The 14947-nt window shown below is 37.9% G+C and overlaps 1 protein-coding gene across 14 annotated transcripts in view; it reads left to right on the top strand.

Annotated features, from left to right (window-relative positions):
• GTDC1 (glycosyltransferase-like domain containing 1) overlaps nt 1–14947 on the top strand; it is a 460141-nt gene that overhangs the window by 389165 nt on the left and 56029 nt on the right. For all 14 annotated transcript variants that reach the window (XM_010853688.1, XM_010853695.1, XM_010853690.1 and 11 more), the window contains one exon: nt 13570–13679. In XM_010853688.1, the coding sequence (XP_010851990.1) occupies nt 13570–13679 (110 nt within the window). The remainder of the gene's footprint in view (nt 1–13569; nt 13680–14947) is intronic.

Raw genomic sequence — 14947 nt, 5'->3', positions numbered from 1 at the left:
CACTGAAAATTGTTCTGTATACATCATCTAAGTTAATCCTCTCAACAGCTCGTTGAACTGAGTGTTATTAGCCAGATTCGGAGAAGGCAATGGCACCCCACTCCAGTACTCTTGCCTGGAAAATCCCATGGACGGAGGAGCCTCGTGGGCTGCAGTCCATGAGGTGGCTAAGAGTTGGACACGACTGAGCGACTTCACTTTCACTTTTCACTTTCATGCATTGGAGAAGGAAATGGCAACCCACTCCAGTGTTCTTGCCTGGAGAATCCCAGGGACGGGGGAGCCTGGTGGGCTGCCGTCTATGGGGTCGCACATAGTCGGACACGACTGAGGTGACTTAGCAGCAGCAGCGGCAGCAGCAGCAGCAGCCAGATTGTTACGATGAAGAAATTAAATCTCATACGGGTTTGGTAATTTGTCCTGGATTACAGCTACTAAATATCAGAACTAAGATTTTTTAACTATTTCACTAGATTCTATCATCTATGTAAACTATTTTACTTCACTTATTCTGATAAAACACACAATTAGTAATATAGTCATAGATTGATTATTATTAGCTTCCAATAAGCATCTTTTTTTCTTCTTTCAGCTCTACAGGCACCACTAAAGCAGACTATTTAATCAGAAAGATCTCTCACCAAATACACTAACATACTTGACTTTGTTATCCATTCTTGACCAGAAGTAAATTGTTCTGATACCTACTAGCAATCAGTAGACTTAACTAATTAAGACTTTGGTTCATGAGGCTTCTCATTTTGGAGAGTCATTTCTTGAACAATATAGTTAATTTTGAGCATGTGATGCTGTCACCATATTCAGAGTCTTTTATTCTTTTCCATATAAATTGTTAGTCTACTTTGGTACCTAATATGAGTAGTTCTTAATACCTTTAAATAATAAGCAACAAAAGACTGGGTAGTGAAATTCGGGTCTGAACTTTTTTCTTTTATGCTATGGGACTAAGTAGAATAATACAGATTTATTTCATTTATGAGACTCTAGGAGAAGAGAGGAGATACATAATTAATACTGTTTATGAGATGAAAAAATGCAACATATGCAGCAACAAGAACACGTCATTTTGCGCAGGTCTTTATAGAACAGACATCCCACATTGTGTTCCTCCTTTCCCACAGTCGTTGCCATGGCAATCTGGTATGCTTCGCAGTTGCTGCTGAGTAAGGGAGATGTCTCTTCTAGGAGATCTCTGTGTCAGCCAAAAAAACACAGCAGTCTCATTTGAGTCTAGAAATAAGACAAAATATATAAAATGAACAGGATTTTAGCATTTTTCTTCCCATTGGAGAAATTTCTTATGAGTCACTCTACCCATTTCTACTTTAACATTTTTCAAATCAGAAGTTTTGGAGTAGATTTTTCTCTTCAAATTAAGATTCTTTGCCAGATGATTGAAGACCTTGTCATTTCTAGATGTGACAAAATGTCCACAATGGAATATGAAAACCTGTTATTAAGAATTGAAATTCATTTGGGTGAAAGGTATCTAATAATCCAGGCCATGTTTAATCCTCCATTTTAAAAAAAAACACATGATCCTTCATGTCATTTCATAGACCTATCCTATTGTAATTTAAAAAATGTAACTATCTGTATTCAGCCATGACGAAGCTATCATTCACTCACTCCAAAGATCTCTAAAGTCAAAGGATTTCACTGTTGTGGTTGAGATTTCAGACTAATTGTAAGAGGACAACATACGATTCAATTTTGAGATAATGTAAATGAACACATTCATGAAATCATCAGTAGTTTATAAATGTTCCTGCGTGATTCGAAGGGAGATGGGATTTCACAGGGATGAATGACTACCACTAATAGTAAAGTCAAAGTCAGTAAAGGAGACGGTGAGCAAGGAGTGGGAGAGAGGAGCAGAGATGTCTTCCAGACTCAGGATTATAGGCACAAGAGCTGTGGATGGAAAACAGCAAAAAAAAAAAAAAAAAGAGGAGGATGGGAATGATTGAGTATCAACATTCATTTGAGGGAATGAGTTGATTGAAATATTTGAATGTTGGCTAGAGGGGCTTAATTTCAATGTAATGGTTTTTAGGACACACTTCAGAAAAGAGATATAAAGGGAAACTCATATAGAAGAAGAAAATGTAAGAATTATTCTGGAGGCTGAGTTGGCAGAGGGAGAGTCTGAAATTCACTGGAGTTGTCAAGTATGAAGTGATAACGTTGTACTATAAAAATAGATTATCAAGGAAGTCTTAAATTTTCTGTATGAGAAGAATGGCAAGATTGGTTATGGGTTGCTTATCAGGACTACTGGGACACAGCTTCTTTGTGTTCAGAAATGAATCATGCTTGAGTCCTAGAACATTGGGTGGATGAAGACGTGTCAGTACAAGAGAGTAGCTCAGTCATTAATGCTGTATTTGATAAGGCAGCAGTTCAGTTTTTAAGTATTAGAGGTGAGTTGTCTTTGGAAGAGCCAAGTGAAGACTCTTGTGTAGTCACCTCATTATATAAATAATTAAAAAGGTAATTTATAGTTGGTGGCAATAAAAATATTAGATTCATGAGAGATGAACTAGATTTAGAGTCAACTCAGAATAATAACTTTAAACTATCAGTTCAGTTCAGTCGCTCAGTTGTGTCTGACTCTTTGCAACCCCATGAATCGCAGCACACCAGGCCTCCCTGTCCATCACCAACTCCCAGAGTTCACTCAGACTCACGTTCATCGAGTCGGTGATGCCATCCAACCATCTCATCCTCTGTCGTCCCCTTCTCCTCCTGCCCCTAATCCCTCCCAGCATCAATGAGTCAACTCTTCGCATGAGGTGGCCAAAGTACTGGAGTTTCAGCTTTAGCATCATTCCTTCCAAAGAACACCCAGGGCTGATCTTCAGAATGGACTGGTTGGATCTCCTCGCAGTCCATGGGACTCTCAAGAGTCCTCTCCAGCACCACAGTTCAAAAGCATCAATTCTTCAGTGCTCAGCTTTCTTCACAGCCCAACTCTCACATCCATACATGACCACAGGAAAAACCATAGCCTTGACTAGACAGACCTTTGTTGGCAAAGTAATGTTTCTGCTTTTCAATATGCTGTCTAGGTTGGTCATAACTTTTCTTCAAGGAGTAAGCGTGTTTTAATTTCATGGCTGCAATCACCATCTACAGTGATTTTGGAGCCCAGAAAAATAAAGTCTGACACTGTTTCCACTGTTTCCCAAACTATTTCCCATGAAGTGATGGGACCAGATGCCATGATCTTCGTTTTCTGAATGTTGAGCTTTAAGCCAACTTTTTCACTCTCCTCTTTCACTTTCACCAAGAGGCTTTTTAGTTCTTCTTCACTTTCTGCCGTAAGGGTAGTTTCATCTGCATATCTGAGGTTATTGATATTTCTCCCGGCAGTCTTGATTCCAGCTTGTGTTTCTTCCAGCCCAGCGTTGCTCATGATGTACTCTGCATGTAAGTTAAATAAGCAGGGTGACAATATGCAGCCTTGACGTACTCCTTTTTCTATTTGGAACCAGTCTGTTGTTCCATGTCCAGTACTGACTGTTGCTTGCTGACCTGCATATAGGTTTCTCAAGAGGCGGGTCAGGTGGTCTGGCATTGTCATTTCTTGAAGAATTTTCCACAGTTTATTGTGATCCACACAGTCAGAGGCTTTGGCATAGTCAATAAAGCAGAAATAGATGTTTTTCTGAAACTCTCTTGCTTTTTCCATGATCCAGCAGATGTTGGCAATTTGATCTCTGGTTCTTCTGTCTTTTCTAAAACCAGCTTGAACATCTGGACGTTCATGGTTCACGTATTGCTGAAGCCTGGCTTGGAGAATTTTGAGCATTACTTTACCAGTGTGTGAGATGAGTGCAATTGTGCGATAGTTTGAGCATTCTTTGGCATTGCCTTTCTTTGGGATTGGAATGAAAACTGACCTTTTCCAGTCCTGTGGCCACTGCTGAGTTTTCCAAATTTGCTGGCATATTGAGTGCAGCACTTTGACAGCATCATCTTTCAGGATTTGAAATAGCTCAACTGGAATTCCATTACCTCCGCCAGCTTTGTTTTAAACTATATGCCAGGCCTAATTCTGCACAGGAGGAATACAGGGTAAACAGAGGGTAAGCTCTGCCCTCAGGGAACTTACAACATAGTAGAGTGAGTAGGAGAAACTTTGAAAGTACTATCGTTCAATAAGGTATGTAAACATTGTAGGAAAGGGGAAATAGATCATCGTTAGAGATTTGAGATGGCTACATTTGCTGGGTAGCAGGAAAAACAAGAATAAATAAGATTCCACAAAAGAGAAATTTAAATGTTATAAAAAGAACTAGATGTATGGTTTGAAATATCATTGAATTAGAACTAACGTAAATGTCCATTAGTAGGAGAATTTACTTTAAATTGTGAAATATTAGATAAACACTATTAAATTAGATATCTATATGCACTGACGTATGTAGATATATGTGATGTATTTAGTGAAAATGGAAAGTGCAGAATGATAGTAATCTCATGTTTATAAACTAAAACATAAATAAAAAGGCACTCATATATTTGTGCATATGCATAGAAATTGGTCAGGAAGCCTACTCACCAGTTATTAATAGTGCTTACGTTTGAGGAGTAGAATCAGGAGAATCAGAAAACAGGGGCTTTCAGTGCATACATCATATATTTCAGAATTATTTTTAATTTAATGCAATGGACATGCGTTTTTATCATTGAAATTCATACTGAAATAATTATAGATTCACACACAGTTGTAAGAAATTGTTCCTGTCCTACAATTCCCTGAGGTTCAGTTCTTTCTTATTTTTTCTTTTTGTCCATTTTCTCTGTTGTTTACATTGGGTAAACTCTGTTTACCTCAAGAACACTGATTCTGTTCTCTGCCATATCCTATTATTGTGCTCATCCAATGAGTTTCAAATTTTCTATTATATTTTTTGGTACTGTTATTTCCATTTGACCGACGCTGAGATTGAGCATGTGAAAACTTAACTGTAAGCTTCCTGGAAGTCAGGGTAAAGCAGGAAACAAAAATTATGCATCTTCCTTTATGAGAAGTAGAAACACAACAATTCTCAATAATGTCAAAGAATTTCCTAGTCTTCTCCTAAGAGAAAGTTCACTACTACAGGAGTAGTTCTCAGAATAACCAGTAAGCGACTGAATGTGCGCTTCCTCAGTGACTCAGTGGTAAAGAATTCACCTGCGATGCAGAAGAAACATGAGTCACAGGTTCAATCCTGGGTTTGGGACGATCCCCTGGAGGAGGAAATGGCAACCTACTCCAATATTCTTGGCTTGGAAATCCCATGGACAGAGGAGCCTGGCAGGCTACAGTCCATAGGGTTATAAAGAGTCAGACACGCACACTGAGAGCTGAATGTATTTTCTACATATCTCTTGAGGGAAATGTTATAGTCCAAAAGAAAATCTAAATGATTACTCAGTCTCAAATTACAGCCCAGGTCACCACAGTTGACAAGGAGAAACGTTATTACAGAGGGAAACAGAAGGACTTAGTAATGAGTTGAGGAAAGAGCTTAGGTCCATAGAAACTCCCAGGTCTGAGAGGAAGTAATTACATACATTGTGATGGTTTAAAAGTATGTGTAACAGTAGCTGCTAAGTAACATCCCCAGAGTGGGAAAGACCCAGTTTATCTTAATTAAGACACTTCATGGCAGACCAGTTATTTGAGTCATGGGTTTCTATGGGCTTTCTGGCAAAAACTGTAGAAAAAGAGAGGTCATTGACAAGTTAGACAGCTGAATGAAATTACTGTCTACAGTATCCAGGAAGAGTGGGAATCATTGTTCAGCAGAAACCTGGGGGGTCTGGACTTTCAGCAGAGGGAGGTTTAAAAGGGAATCATGTTGAGAGACCTACTGGGAAAAATGATTCCTTGAATTTGGTTTTCACTGGGTGGCCTGCTGGATGGAATGAGTGGGAAGATTTCATTGAGGAGGTCGTTAGGTTGTAGTCTAAATACACTATTTGGAAACCAAGCTAGGATTGCTTCTAAGAAAGTCAGTCGTATCAAATGTAGGAGGAAATATGAAATGAGAATGAAGGTGGACACAGGTGGGTATTAGTATTGTTGTAGAGCATTTTCATCTAAGAGAATGAAAGAATGGTAGCGAAGATGTAGGAAAGACCCAGGAAGTAAGAAAGGAGGATGTAGCTAGTATTCTAAGATGAAAGGATCTGTGAAAAGTCACCCAGAAGGAGTATATTATTGGAACTGTTGTTGTCGATAAATGGTGTCAGGTCAAAAGGATAGCTCAAAAATGCCCAAGATACACATGAAGAAATTGTGGAGGAAGGAATAGGATCACAGGTTTTAGGAAGGAAACTGACCATGAGAAGGCAGATTTCTCAAGAAGATACAAGGTAGAACATCTAGAGCTCTAACAGACTTTGGATGTGGAAAGGCACACATCTCTGCCTCTGCTCTTGAAAGGAAAGATGAGAATATGAATGTGCAGATGGCTTGAAACCCTGATATGCATAAATTAGAATTGTATTTTTCTGTGACTTACTTTCTGTACAATGGCCCATTTCAATATGGTGATGGAAAGCTCAAGCCATTCAAGACTCTCTGTCTTCCATTTTCCTGGTCCTTATTTCTCTCAGGCCACTGCTGAGGGACCCCTTGCTTCTATCAGTCTGTCAGTAGCTCTGTGATTTTTCCATGACCTTCAAGGAAATCCTGGCTCCAAGTTGATGCCTGCATGGCTCAGTGAAAGTGAAGTGAAGTCGCTCAGTTGTGTCCGACTCTTTGCGACCCCATGGCCTGCAGCCTACCAGGCTCCTCCATCCATGGGATTTTCCAGGCAAGAGTACTGGAGTGGGTTGCCATTTCCTTCTCCAGAGGATCTTCCTGACCCAGGGATCCAGCCCGGGTCTCTCACAAATGTCCCCAGTACTGTGTGCATACCCTTAGACATTCACTGTCTGGAGTCATGCTTCTGCCTCACCCACGAAGTGCAGTGCATGGCTCGAGGACTCTCACACTTCTGTTCTCCTCAAGTCTGCCCCATCAGTCTTCCATTTTTCTTGTCTAGAGGTGGAACACTGACCTGGTGCAGGAAGGTATATGCTCCATTCACATGGCATTTCACTTACATACTTGTACCTGTCTGAAGCCCTTACCATTTCTGCAAAGGCTTTTGCTCCTGTGACCAGCCAAAAAGACTCTCCCTTTTTTTGTCGGGGTTAGGAGGCTTTTCCTCTGGGTCATACCTTCCCCAAAGTAATGAACATAACCATCTTATTTTCTTGAATATTTTGGGATGGCAGGGAGATGGACTAAACTAGTTAGCATTTCTAAAATATTGAAATGCCACAAATACCAAAGATGAAGAGAATGAGAGTTTATTGTGTACCTGCAAAGTACCAGGCACTTCATCCCTAACAACATTTTAAATGTAGATATTATTTTTACCCCTGTCTAAAGATGAAAAAACTGAGGCTGTGCAAGTTTATACAACATACAAATAAATAGTCGTTTCTCTGGTGAGTGGCAGAGCCACTTCTCTCTGAAATGTACACTTCATTCTTCCTCTGAAAGTAAAGGGCAGAATGCAGTGTGAATAACATTCAGAGAAAGCCATAGTGAATATTCCTGGCTCTAGTCACCTGTAACTAAATGATGGTGGAAAGGGCTGGTGGAGTTAGAGAAAGGAAGGCACTGGTGGATATCAGAGGGAGGGAGAGGTGGAGAAGTTGATGCCTCATAAGACTATCTGTTGAATTCTATTCAAAGCACCATATTAAAAGCAGAAGCAGCACCTGTGGCAGGAAGCCAAAACTGATCATTGCTGGCAGACATATAGAGGGATAATCAAAGGATAATAGAGAGGTAAGTGATCATAACAACTAGCACAGGGTGGCAGACAGAAGCCTTATGTTTTGGAATAAGGAACACAGGACTGAATTTGAAAGTAACATGGTACTTCATAACAAGGAAGCAAAGATGGAGGGTATAAGAAAAGGTGAAGAAATTTGAAACCATGATGTTGGAGAGATCATATAATCCCATGTTACTCCCCCATTTTCTTATTGCCACATCTTATCCAGTGGGTTTTAACTTCAAGTAGCAATCTAAGAATTGTTCATTGCTTGATGATCTGGAAACAATACCATGGACTGAAGGTACCAGCTCTGTTTTCCTTCTCTTTATATGTAGGAAGAAAGAAAGGAAGAAGTCGAAAACTGTACAGAAGAAAGAAAATGACTTTAGAGTAATTTGACATGATTTCAAATGCAGATGCAATTTCTTCTGTGTGATCGTGAATGAAGGAATAGTTATATTTGTATGACCACTTGGTTGAGAGGCTTTAAGGTTATGATCAGGTGCCTAGTGTAGGACCCTAAACATAGCAGGAGCTCTGCAAATGTAAATCATTTTTCCTACACCTTTATTCATTCAACAGATATTTTTAAAGCAGTTAATTTTATGCCACAGATAATGTATTAATCAGCATAGGCCACCTTATACTGAAGTAATAAAGACCCCTTAATCTCATTTGCTTAAACACAACAGAAGTTTAATTCTCCCACTAACTAAGAAGTCTGCTCTTTATTTAGATGGCTTTATTGGGCATCTCTTCTCCATGTAGCAGTCCAGATCACTTCAGTCTTTTATCCTAACCGTCTTGATATAAGACCTCTTCAAGGATCACTACAACAGAGAAAGTGCTGTCCAGAACTGCTCTTAGAAATTTCTGCCTGGAAGTGACACACATCACTTAGCTGGCAATCCATTGGTCAGAACTAGTCCTGTAGCCTCTCCTACTTCAAGGGGATGAATATGGAGTCTTCTGTGTGCCCAGAAGAAGAGAAGAACTGGATATTGATGCATACAAGGAATGCCTTCCACTAGCAAGGCACTAGGTACTTAGTAGTAAACAAAGTAGGCATCATTTATCTTTTCCTCATGGACCTCTCAATCCAGAGTGATATGGGAAAGCTATGGCATCTGAAAAGAGCCAGGTTTCTTCCCAGGCAAGGCAAGGAACTAGATCAAAGTGATTGCATTCGATAAGTATAATGTTATGTGGGAAAACAGGAAAGGGTAACAGTTGAGTATAAGTGACAAGTATGGAGAACTTAGCAATCCTCAATAAATATTTACTGAATGAATGTTAAGAATAAGAAGAAATTTAGCTCTAAAAAAACTAAATGGGAAAGGCGACAGAGAGAACAGATATAGGAAGAAAAAACACATGGAAACAGTTTATGCTTTTCAAATGTTCTGAATAATATTTGGGAATAAAAGCTGTTCTTGCTATATCTGCTGCTTCCAGTAAGCCTGAAATATTCTGTGCTGGTCTCTTCTGCCATAGTTGGGCTGCGGAGGAATGCGTTCCCAGCCAGACTGTTTCATTCTTACCTAGTCAAGAATGTGGGAATTGTTGGGAGACTTGGACTCTGACTCATCTTCTAGAATGTTTTATGGTGAATCAAGATAGCTTGATGGGCAGCTGTCAAATATGGAAGTGTCACAGGCAGTGAGTAAATGTACCACTATAAATACTGAAAATGCTGCAGAGTTAGGCAAAAACCTTTATGAATACAATTGTATGGCAGAATCTTAGAGAGAGGTGATTCCTTAAAGCTTTAAAATGATTTATATAAAAAAGATTTATTAAAGGAATGATAGAAAACAAGTAAAAAAAGACATTTATAATATATCCCCTACACATAAACCCTGTTAACATTTCAGTATAGTTTAGCTGGTACTCTATCACCTCCCTTTTACTTAACAGTATTTTCCACGTCAAAAAATATACTTCTGCAAAATTATTTTTCATGGCTGCATGGTATTGTATCATATGTATGTCTCAAAATATATTTCTTTATCATCCCATTAGGTTGTTTACAGATCATTGCCATTATAAACAATGCTGTTAAAAACTTACCTTGACTGAATTTCTATGCATCTCTTTATTTCAGAGAGTAATTTTTCTAATTGGAATTAGAATTGGAATTACTATAGTAAGAATTATGTATAATTCAAGGCTTATTATGTACATTACCAAATTGCCCTCTAAAATATTGTTGCAATTTATATTACTACCAACAGTGGATAAGAGCAGAAGAGTGTTTAGGAATCCATAGTCTACAAATGTGGTTATAGAGAATTGACTATATTATAAAAATGTGTTTAATCTTGTCAGCTGTTCACAAAAAGGGGCCCTTAAAATATTTTTAAATCCTCCATCCTATATTTCATGCCTTACGCTAAAATCATAAGTATGAGAATTTCACATTAGATTTCTTAGAAAAGAATTTGAGACGGATTCACATATTCTACTAAATGGGCTCATTAATATCATGGGTGCTAGGATAAGATCAATGAATAATTCATTGGATATCTGCAATGATTTTCTCTGTTGACAGAATATATTGAGATCTGCCATTGATATATCCAGGCCTTGCTATATGGCTGTTAAATATCCATTCACGTCTTTAATGATCCTCTGAATAGTAGGCAACTTCTTGTTTGTCTAGAGAAAACCAAGAAAACTTCAGCTGAATTGACTATGTAAACTGAAAAAGATATAGATGAAATAGTCAAGTGTCTACTTATAATATGTATTGCACTAATTTAGACATAAATAATACTTTAAAACACATATCATGCATAGAGTATTTTTACAAGTATTTCTCTTTTCTCAACCTTATAGTTCATGAAGCAGTTTTAGTTCAGCTCCCATGCATTCTTGACATCAGAAAGGTACCACCTTTTCAGGCAGCTGGTATGTTTCTACCACCTGTCATCTGGAATTTAGTCTAAGTAGTTTTGGGGTACAAGATTGTGAGAATATATGATGCCGTCCCTGGAAATCTTTCCTCCAGCTTAAAAGCCCACTTACTACTCATGGTCTCTAGTAACCACTTACTCTGATACTTTTTTTAGTGATCTTTAAAATACTTGTTTTCAACAGTACTTTCAATTATTAAGTCATATCTCCCAAAATAATTACTAACTCCATATTAAATTCCTTGACTTCTGTTTTTACCGGTCCCATCAAGTGAAGGACTGCTAAAACTATTGAAAATTCTCATCAATTGGCGTCTTAGATTTAAGGCAACTGCCTTAAACTGTACTTTGTGAAAAATAAAGTGAGAGAGTGCCTGGTATTATGAGAGACTTTATAAGGACTTTAGATAAAATGCCTCTTTTTCTGAGGGATAATTATGCAGAAGAAAAATCTCACCTTACATTCATCTATATATTACAGTTTAAACAGAAAGAGAGGGGATCTATACAAATCTCTTTTGTGTTCTTATGCAAAGTGACTATTGAATATGAAAGCTTTTTTCCACCTATAAAAAATGTCTTAAGAATACAGTAGGATTGTCATGCATTTATCTTGTATAGAAACACTGAAAATATAGGTTCATGGATCCTACTTCTTTGAAAATATTCACATTGGAATTTTTTAAGAACTACAGCTTCTACCCAATTAAACATCCTTCCAATTCCAAACTGCATCTACTTTTATTTTAATACAAAACAAACAAACCAACAAACAAACAAGCAGCAGAAAATATTTAGAATAGATATTCTCTTAAGGAACCGTAGTGAAAATTTTTGTAACTCAGAATGAAAAATTTAGAGAATCGAGTGGCTAAATTTCCCTGTAGTGTTTCTCCCTCTTTAAAATATGTTATATTGTTTCCATTCTTTTCATCTAAGTATTTCCAGAGTAAAATAACCTATGTTACAGATTAGGTGGCAGCTATTTGATCGATGTGGTTGAAGATAGCATATGGGGTATTCTTTAAATATTTAAAATCTTTGTTCTTGCCCATTGCAGTAGAATATACGAAAATTACCCCCAAAACTTCCCAATAGTACATGTATGTAATACCTGTCATCTTAAAAAGCAATGAACATTTTACCACTGCTTTCTTTGTTATTTGAAGCAAATCAAAGTGAGAGATACAGAGCTTAAAATAAATTGTTACAGAACTCTAATTCTATAAGATCTTACAATTCCAGGAGATTATAAATGCCGTTTTAAAATGTTAATCAGAAGATGCATTTGTTTTAATTCTTGATACTGAAAATATTGACTGAATTGTGAATTAACACATTTAGGGTTGCAGATGTCATTTTTCATGAGATTTCCTGAATGATGTAATTTTCATATTTCATATAGCAGTTTGATCAATTTACAGATTTATTTTACATAATTAGTTGGTAAATGAGAAATTCAATTGCTGATATATAACTATTCCTCTGTAATATAGAAAATAAGTTTAAATTCTGAATTATAAATAAAAAAGCAAATATTTTGAAGACATCTGGTCCACATCTGTCTGAAATAAGATAATTTAAAACAGTGTAATTAACTGCAAGAAATACTGAAATATTCACACCTTAGAATGTAAAAAATAACTCATTCCATTTTAGTGTGATTTTTTGAATTGTTGAATTTTTTTTTTTTAATTTTAGTGTCCTTTAGCCTCTCATTCTGTCATTACAAAGAAGACTGACAAGCTAAACAAACAAAAATAATCCATGTTTTTCAAAGCTTCTAATAAATGAAAGAATTATCTTTATTACTATTCTTTTATGTGTTGACTAACCTCCACTCCTAAGTTAATACTCAGCAGACTTAGACTCAGGCCTACCCCCTTTTGATGTATTTATAATTCTCCATTCAATTATTTAAAATGAGAGATTAGTGAGAGAGTCTGTAATCTCACTCCCTAAATTGTGTATTCCTTGTGGACACAAAGAAACTCAGTAAATGTGAGAGGGAGGTATTCAGACTCACGGAAATGAAAAACATCTTTGGTATATTCTCATGATCAGTAGAGAATTGTCGTTTGAAGACTGATCTTTTCTTTTGTTAAAAACCTGTGTTAAGTGGAATATTAACCATTTTAGGAGAAAGGAAAATACGCTAGACTTTCTATGCATGCCTGCTCAGTCACTTAAGTCATGTCCGACTCTGTGCGACGCTATGGACTGTAGCCTGCCAGGTTGCCATGCCTTCCTCCAAGGGATCTTCCCAAGCCAGGGATCGAACCCGTGGTGTCTCCTGCATCCCAGACAGATTCTTTACCGGTGAGCCACCCAGGAAGCCCAGACTTTCTATGTTCTAACCCCAAAATGTGAAAAACGTGATACATTTCTTCCTTAATGAAAAGCTGCAGAACCTTAAAACTTTGATAGGACTGAATTTCGATCATGATAGAGAAGTTAGGGGTTCCCTGGTGGTTCAGATGGTAAAGAATCTCTCTGCAATGCAAGAGACCCAGGTTGAATCCCTGGGTTGGGTAGATCCCCTGGAGAAGAATTTGGCTACCCACTCCAGTATTCTTGACTGGAGAATCCCATGGACAGAGGAGCCTGACAAAGTTAGATTCATGAACACACACAACAATAATGCTACAGTATAAGGGTGGGGGAGGATCTCTGCTCTGATGCCAGAGGCTCTCCTAACAGTAGACCAGGAGAAGAATTGAGCCTATGAGAAGTGAAAACTCTTTTCCTTATACATGCCCTAAGATATCACAAGTTATATTTTGTGTTTTTACTTCCAGGGAGCATGATAAAGATCCAGAGAGTTTTTTTAAGGTATTGATGCATCTTAAGGACTTAGGACTCAATTTCCACGTATCTGTCCTTGGAGAAACCTTCACAGATGTCCCAGGTATCTCTCTTGTATTTTCTAGTGTGTATTTTTATAGATGATATAAGCTCTACAACTTAAGTATTAATTTCCATGTTTCCCTTTGTTAGAATAATCAAGATGAGCACTGTTAACCAAAAGATTATACGATGGCATTAAAGTGTGATTCAATTAAAAAAATACTTAAGTAAGCATTCTTTGATTTAAGTTGAGAACGTGAAGTCATCTCTTTTATCAAATATAGTTTATACAATGCATCTTGATGTAAATAAAATATATTGCTTTAGGCATCTTAATAGTTAAGGAAAGTGGGAATTTGTAATTGGATATACAACCTCTCACCTCAGGGTCACTGGTTTGAATCCTACTCTCTCTGGTAATGGCTGAAATACATTACCATCTGTTAGGTGGCCTGTGTAAAGCATTTTGGCATCAAACTTGTAAAGCAGAGTAGATATATATCATAGCTGTCATTGGTCCATGCTTTTTTAATTACTTGAGAAAGCAAACAGAAATCTGAAGCTGATAGCAGCAAGTCTTCTCATCCCTAATGCCATAGGGAGCTTCTTCTGAACGATTTCCTTCACCCTGCATCCTCACTGAGCATATCTGTGTCAGAAGATGGGAATCTTGACCACCATTCTAAGGTCTTAAATGTTCATGTTTTTTAAGTTTTGGATATTCAACTTTTTTTGTAAACTCCAAGTATGCATGAGTGGGTTCTCAGTTGCTAAGTCTTGTCTGACTCTCTGCAACTCCGTGGACTATACCCCACCATGTTCCTCCATGCATGGAATTTCCCAGGTAAGAATACTGGAGTGAGTCACCGTTTCCTTCTCCAGGGAATCTTCCCAACTCAGGGATGGAACCTGCATCGCCTGCATTGGCAGGCAGATTCTTTACTACTGAGCCACCTGGGAAACCCAAACCCCAAGTATGCAGACAAGGAAAGTTCGTATCATCATGCTCTATGACTCTTAAAGTATTAGTCACTCAGTCGTGTCCAACTCTTTGCACCCCGATGAACTGTAACCCACCAGGCTCCTCCATCCATGGGATTTTCCAGGCAAGAATACTGGGGTGGGTTGCCATTTCCTTTAAGGACCATGTAAACGTTACCCTCACTTAGCCAGTACTTTGTGATTCTGGTATGATGTGAGGAAGTACACCGAGCTTGTACCTCAGTAGCCTCATCTGATATGGCTCATCCTCTGCCCCCTGCACTTGTAGACACCAGCTTCTTTTTAGTTCCTCTAAATTTCCAAACTTCTTTAAACCTCTGGATATTT

This window comes from Bison bison, unplaced genomic scaffold, assembly GCF_000754665.1.
Source record: "Bison bison bison isolate TAMUID 2011002044 unplaced genomic scaffold, Bison_UMD1.0 scf7180017864330, whole genome shotgun sequence".
In the NCBI taxonomy this organism is placed as follows: Eukaryota; Metazoa; Chordata; class Mammalia; order Artiodactyla; family Bovidae; genus Bison; species Bison bison.
The sequence above is the reverse complement of the archived record's forward strand: the minus strand, read 5'-3'. Positions and strand labels throughout refer to the sequence as shown.